General features: G+C 37.5%; 1 protein-coding gene across 1 annotated transcript in view; it reads right to left on the bottom strand.

The window, feature by feature from the left end:
- Positions 1 to 7,407, bottom strand: part of ME2 (malic enzyme 2) — a 56,561-nt gene continuing 49,154 nt past the window's right edge. Inside the window, exons 14-16 of the mRNA XM_059409687.1 lie at positions 6,755 to 6,825; positions 5,995 to 6,093; positions 1 to 898 (exon numbers count right to left, since the gene is read on the bottom strand). Of these exons, the coding sequence (XP_059265670.1) occupies positions 716 to 898; positions 5,995 to 6,093; positions 6,755 to 6,825 (353 nt within the window). The 3' untranslated portion in view covers positions 1 to 715. The remainder of the gene's footprint in view (positions 899 to 5,994; positions 6,094 to 6,754; positions 6,826 to 7,407) is intronic.

Here is a 7,407-nt window from a genome sequence, read left to right as displayed (position 1 = left end):
TTAAATTTAAGATAATACCTTTATTAAATAAAAAAGTTACACTATGATTTTTATACACTGTTGAAACAATGACTATTTTGTTTATCTCTCTAAAGACAGCGGTACTTCCCATTTCTCTCTCCTGATGTTATAGTTGGGCCTCAATTTAGGTCCAGAAAATAAATAACAGGGTAGATTTTTCACATTTCTCTAGATTTATCAGCTGGAAAGGAATTTCAGAGCATGAAGATAAAATAAGGCTGAAATAAAAGAACTTTTAGACACTGACAGTTTTCCTTATAATCTGGTTAAATTTGGCTTCTTAAAACTCTATACTCATATCCACAGAAGTAAAATTTCTTAGTAGCCCTAGAAGAGCTGGGGAGAGAAGATGATTACTGTTAATAGTAAATAGCAAATACTCTGGCAAGCATGAACAATAGCACAAGTGAAGACATTTACAACTACATCTGTGACATCTCTTTGATGTGCTATGAGCTAGAATCAGAAGAAAAGCATCATGGTTATTTTGACTGCAGGGTGCTGGTGGGCATTCACAATTATAGCCAACATGTTGATCCTCTAAGGAAGTACAGATTCATGGAAAAAAAATAAAAAGTCAAGCAAAGCAGTGGGGGAGAATAAAACACATGAAAAAACTCATACATTTGAGATTATCTCTTTTTCTCTGGAAAAAAAAAATAAGGGGTGTTCCCTGAAGCATTGAAAGTATTTTTCAGTGGGTGTGCTTCTCTTCCGTTATCAAGGGAGGGCTTAGTGGGGATTCTGGCCAGTCATAGACATCTGGCAGCAGGGAATCGTATTCACTTCGCCAGATTCTTTCTCTAATGTATTTGGCCTTGTCTTCAGGTTCTGGGTATCGGAAGGCCATTTTGTTAGCGTACAGGTATTCTGTGACCTGAAAAATAAATAAGATTGCTGTGTATGTAGAGTCTGATAGTAACCGGAGAGAAAAAGTACTATTAAAACACAGTGGAATGAATGTATGATGTTTTTCTTTCTTCAAAATAAAAAAAAAATAACATTACTTTGACTCATTTCAAAACATTTGGAAGCTATTAAAAACTTGAAAGATGAAATAAAAATAATCTGCCATCTCAATGTGTGTTTTAAAGTTAACCCCCCCCCCCCATTATAGACATTTCCTTAATACTTCAAGCTAACAAACAATTTTAAGCTCTGCTTTGTGTCAGTCAGGCAGTCCTACCTGGGTGACCCGCCCAGCCCCTGTCCTTCTCCCACTTTCTTTTCTTTTCTTTTTTTAACCTTTTATTTATTTATTTGACAGACAGAGATCACAAGTAGGCAGAGAGACAGAGGAAGCAGGCTCCCCGCAGAGCAGAGAGCCTGATGCAGGGCTCGATCCCAGGACCCTGGGATCATGACCTGAGCCGAAGGCAGAGGCTTTAACTCACTGAGCCACCAAGGCTTCCCTTTCCCCACTTTCAAACAGCATGTAAGAGAGTCTGCGTCCTGTCCATAGCTGACTGGACTGGGGTGAAAACCTAACCTAAATACGAGCCAGGTGTTTGTGCTCTAGAATTCAGATTAAGAGACAGAGAGATTACTATAAATCAGGTGTTGGACACAAGAACTCTAAGGTCAAGTAAAGTGAGGGCCGGGACCTACACATGGCAACTCACCACCACCATCATGGAGTGCCAGGCATGTTCCATGTGCTTTACATGTACAGCTTATTTACTCTTCACAACAATCCTATGAGGTTAAGTATTGGTAGTATTATCCTCATTTTACGTAGGAGGACGCTAAAGTATGAGGAATAAGTAAGTAATAATAGTAAGTAACAAGTTACAAGTAAGTAACTTGCCCAAGGTAGTTAAGTGAGAGCTGTGTCTCAAACCTAAAGCATTCAGACTACAGATCCCAGGCCCTACACAGTGAAGCCAGATTACTTCCCATCTCATTTGGCTTGAATGGATTTCTGATATTTGTAACCAAGCCACACACCATGACTGGTGATGAGGATAAGCCCTGAGTTTTGAGGTGAAATGAGGTAGTAGGAAAAGTTTCCTCACAGGATAGCACAGTGTTTACTATATAGTAAATTCTCAAGTTATGGTTTCATTTTAACTTAAAAAAATATTATAAAACATGATTAAAGAATTTCAATTTTGTCTTTCTCCTCCTACTCTAATTCCCATTTAAACGGTGACCACTATTCAAGTTTATTTCAGCTTTCTAAGAAAAAAATTTAACAAAGAAATGAAGGTCATTAAAAATAGCACTCCATTCCAGGGGCTCAACCTTACTGTATTTTGTGATGAACATGTAATTCAATTATTTTCTAGCCTATTATAAGAAACATATTTGTACCCACAGAAAAGGCTGAGGCAAAGCAAGAGAGATCGGAGATGCTCAGTGGCCGTGGGATGGGGTGAGGGACAGAAACAGAGCACTGCTAGTCTCCTGATCCCTTGCTCTTAAAAAGGCAAGTCTTAAGATAATAAAGGAGCAAATTCTCTACCCTGGGGAAGGGAGAAGAGGCATCAACCTGGGGCTACTCTCCTGTACCAGCCCATAAGCACAGGTCTCTCTTTCACATGACCTTTCAGCTTGACACACTGGTAATGTGACTGATAAGTTCCAAAATACGTCCCAAATATAGTATCATTCTATAAATTCCAAAACCGAGCACTGTTCATCCTAGTTCTTGGGCTCTAAAATTCTTGGCTGTTTTGCAACAGTAAGGTATTTAGACTCCTTAGCCTGGCATTTGTGTATCTGGATAAGCTGGCCTCAAGAAAACTTGCAAATCCTCTCTTGTGCCTTTTCCTATTCATACTTTAGTCCAGCTCAAGTGGACTGGCTGTTATTTATTTTTTAAGATGTTATTTATTTTTAATTTTTTTTCAACTTTACTGAGATAGGATTGACAAATAATCCTGTACAATGAGATGTTCTGATGTATGTGTACACTGTGAAATAATTCCCCCAACCAAGCCAATTGGCCTCTTCATCACTGCACATACTTACTTCTTGTGTGTGTGGCAAGAGTATTTAAGATCTACTCTGTTAGCAAATTTCATTAAACCATGCTGTACATTGAGATTTCTAGAACTTAATCAACTTATTATAGAAAGTTGCACCCTTTGATCAGCATTTCCCCTTTTCCTCTAGTTCCTTCTTTTTTAAGGCTGAATAATATTAGTGTGTGTGTATGTACATGTATTTGTGTATATATGCCACTTTGAGTGTTGATGGACTTTGATTTGTTTCTGTGTCTTGGCTATTGTGGATAATGCTGTAGTGAACATGGGAGTGCTCTTCAAGATTATGATTTAATTTCTTTGGGATATATACCCAGAAATGGGGTTACTGGATTATGTGGTAGTTCTAATTTTTGGGTTTTGAGGAACAGCCATACAGCTTTCCATAATGGCTGCACTAATTTATATTCCCACCAACCATGCACAAGGAGGAATCCATTTACGTTTAATAGCTTAGTATAGCCCATAATCGAAAAACCAACTTTGGGGCACATGGGTGGCTCAGTCATTAAGTGCCTGCCTTCAGCTCCCAGGGTCCTGGAATCAAGCCCCACATCAGGCTCCTTCCTCGGCAGGAAGCCTGCTTTCCCTCTTCCACTCCCCCTGCTCATGTTTCTGCTCTCGCTGTTTCTCTGTCAAATAAATAAATAAAATCTTTAAAAAAAACAAAAACAAAAACAAAATCAATTTTGAAGCCAAAACTTAAAACTAAAGTAATCTCTACACTCATCATGGGGCTTGAACTCGTTACTCCAAGAAGAGTCGTCACATCCTCCATTGACTGAGCCAGGCAGGTGCCCCTGGATTGGCTGTTCTTTATTTTTTTTTTAAAGAATATTTTTAAAGATTATTTATGTGAGTGAGAGGGAGAGCACGTGAGAGCATGCATGCGTAGGGGGAGGGACAGAGGGAGAGATCTCAAGCAGACGCCTCATCAAGTGTGGATTCTGATATGGAGCTTGATTTCATGACTTGAGCTGAAATTAAGACTCTTGATGCTCAAATGACTGAGCCACGTAGGCACCTCTGGCTGTTATTTCTTAAACACATCACCCTCTAATTTCCAATCTTTAGTTTATGAGTGTTAAAATAATCCAATAACATTTATAGTCAGAGGAGTAAAAATTTTACGATCATCAGTATACAGTTGAAAATATTATTAATAAATTCTAAATCTAATCCTGATGTTTACTAAGAAAATCTTAGTAAACTAGGGATGAAGATTATTTCTTTAAAAAGATAAAAGAAAATTTATTTCAGCCAAAAGCTAGTATCACATTTAGTATTAAAATACAAGGATGCCCTTATCTACTAAGTTGCTTAAAACTGGTCTTAAGGGGTGGGGCGCCTGGGTGGCTCAGTGGTTGAGCCGCTGCCTTTGGCTCAGGTCATGATCTCAGGGTCCTGGGATGGAGTCCTGCATCGGGTTCTCTGCTCAGCAGGGAGCCTGCTTCCTCCTCTCTCTCTCTCTCTGCCTGCCTCTCTGCCTACTTGTGATTTCTCTCTGTCAAATAAATAAATAAAATCTTAAAAAAAAAATGGTCTTAAGGGGGAAAAAAAGTAATACATAAAAAATGAAGAAAAAGGGACACCTGGGTGGCTCTGTTAGTTAAGCAGCTGCCTTCACCTCAGGTCATGATCCCAGTGTCCGGAGATCGAGTCCCACATCGGGCTCCTTGCTCTGCAGGGAGCCTGCTTCTCCCTCTGACTCTGCCTGCCACTCTGTCTGCCTGTGCTCGCTCTCACTCTCTCTCTTTCTGACAAATAAATAAAATAAATAAAATCTTTAAAAAAAAATGAAGAAAAAAATTACTTGCAAATGATTTAAAACTCAAAATTCCCAAAGAGGTAATTTAAAGAGTTAAGATTACTCAACAAATTAGTTACCAAGTAAACTCACAAAAATTAATACCTTCCCTATATGCCAGAAATGACAAGCGAGGATATGGAAAGAAAAATCTTCACTTATTTAAAAGAACAAAAATTTTAAAATCTAGGAAAATAAGTATAAGTAACATACCATGTTTAAGGAAGAAAACAAAAAAATTATATTAAAAGACTTAAGAAAAAAAACAGACAGCTGATTGGGAAGAGGTAGCTAGGGAGGGAAGAGCGAGTACCAAAGAATCATTTTCACTAATTTAATTTATAAGTCTGATAGCTTCATTCATAGATGCAGGGTTTTCTTTGAATTCAAAAAATTGATAGAAAAATTCCTCCAAAACAATACATAGTTTGAACAGATAAGAAAATACTGAAAAACCATAGTAATGGGAAACATAGTATCAAATAATATACATTATATATACCACAATAATTATTATGTAAGATTTTACTTTTGAGAATCTTTATACCCAACTCATAACTCCCAGATCAAATTGCACTTTCTGACTGAGCCAGCCAGGTACCCCCATACCACAATAATTTTAAAGGTACATGGGTGTCCCCAGGGGCACCTGGGTGGCTCAGTGGGTTAAGCCTCTGCCTTTCGCTCAGGTCATGATCTCAGAGTCCTGGGATCTAGCCCTACCTCAGCCTCCCTGCTTAGCAGGGGAGTCTGGCTGAGATTCTCTCCCTCCCCCTGCTCTTTTTCTCTCTCAAATAAATAAATCTTTAAAAAAATATAACGTGGGTTATATTCTGGTAGTAAGAAAATGTGTGATTTAAAGTTTCTTCTTTGCACCCTTGAAATGTTTCAAAATTTTCTCTAATAAACTTGTGCTACTTAAGAAAACATCATTAAGGGGCACCTGGATGGCTCAGTGGGTTAAAGCCTCTGCCTTCAGTGTAGGTCGTGTTCCCAGGGTCCTGGGATCTAGCCCCACGTTGGGCTCTCTGCTCAGCAGGGAGCCTGCTTCCCTTCCTCTCTCTCTGCCTGCCTCTCTACCTACATGTGATCTCTGTCAAATAAATAAATAAAATCTTAAAAGAAAAAAAAAGAAAACATCATTAAAATCTATGTGAAGAGGTATACATTAATACTTACTTTAATAGCAATGTTAATAGAAACTTCCTGAATGTTAGCAAGTGGTGGGTAAAGTCTCCCTTGAGCTAGCTCTTTATCTGTCAGCTGATTTGTCAGAGCCTGAAGAGAAAAACAGCATTTTATTTTTAAGTAACACAGAATAAGGACCTAATAAAATGGAAAAGGAGTTTGGGGAGCAGAAAATAATATAGGTAAGATAATTCTTCTTATTTTTAGCAGGAATATGCACCACAGAGATTAAAACTCTTCACCACTAAATAAGAAATAACCAGATTGAAAGGTTTATTGACATATTCTACTTAACACATACAAAGTGTGGCATAATTACATTAGTTACTATGAAAATAAGCATGAAAATCTGTATTAATTTGAGTTCTTCAAAACTCATATTACAGTTTGGCACTCTAACAGACCAGCGCACTCCAAATAAACCAGTATTTGTCCATTAAAAAATGAAGGTGTTACATTTTATCTATGCCGTCACAATATAGTACCTTCAGATACAGATACACAACAGGTACAGTATGTGTTATAAATATGAAAGGATTCATAGCTTAACATTCAAACATTTGAAAAATCACGATATAAAATTAATCTTATGCAAAAGTAGAGAGCCAAATCAAAAAAGCAACAGATGAATAACTTCCTTTCCATTCATAAAGCAGATTTAACCCATTTTCTTTCTCTGCTTTTAATTAAGATCCATTCATCTTTATAATTCATACTAATAAAAGAGCCAAACAATATTTAAAACATTTACCTTTGCAGCTTCTAGGAAAACATGATCACTGATATGCCGGGTGTTACAGAGAATAACAGCTAAAGCCACGCCTAAAAAACATTTTAAATAGTTTATTTAGTAAGATCACTTTTCAAATTACGAAAGGAACCAAATTCCAGACTTGAAGCAAGTTAATGGTGACGGCTAGCCCCAGATGGCCGCCCCCCCCCAAATTAGCAGCCAAGGGAAAACAGAAACCTGAGAGTTAAAATCAAATGATCTTTGTTAACTGTTAGAATTTTTACCTCCTAGAATAACTTGAGAAATATCAAATGGCTTTTCTCAATTTAGCTTTTTACAATTAGCAAAATAACAATGCATACAATTCATCAACACTTGCTATAAGAAACTTGCTATAAGAAACATCAGCCCACCTCTAACCCTGCCACTTCTTGCCCTATAAAGGCAGCTACATTCAATTCTTTTAGCTGATTATTTTTATATTTCTTTCTCTCAAACAGCTTGCTTGTATTTCTCCTGACTGAATTCTGAGTTTTAAATATCACCCACTCCTTCCTGTAGGAATTAAGTACTTGGCTTTCCTTCCCATTTCCAGCCTTGTCCCTTTGCCGGTATGGTTAGGGCACCATTTTGGTTGAGTCAATCAGTAGTCAATGTTTATATTATTCTGA

The sequence above is a fragment of the Mustela nigripes genome, chromosome 8, assembly GCF_022355385.1.
Source record: "Mustela nigripes isolate SB6536 chromosome 8, MUSNIG.SB6536, whole genome shotgun sequence".
NCBI classification, from domain to species: Eukaryota; Metazoa; Chordata; class Mammalia; order Carnivora; family Mustelidae; genus Mustela; species Mustela nigripes.
This window is presented reverse-complemented; position numbering and strand designations above follow the sequence as displayed.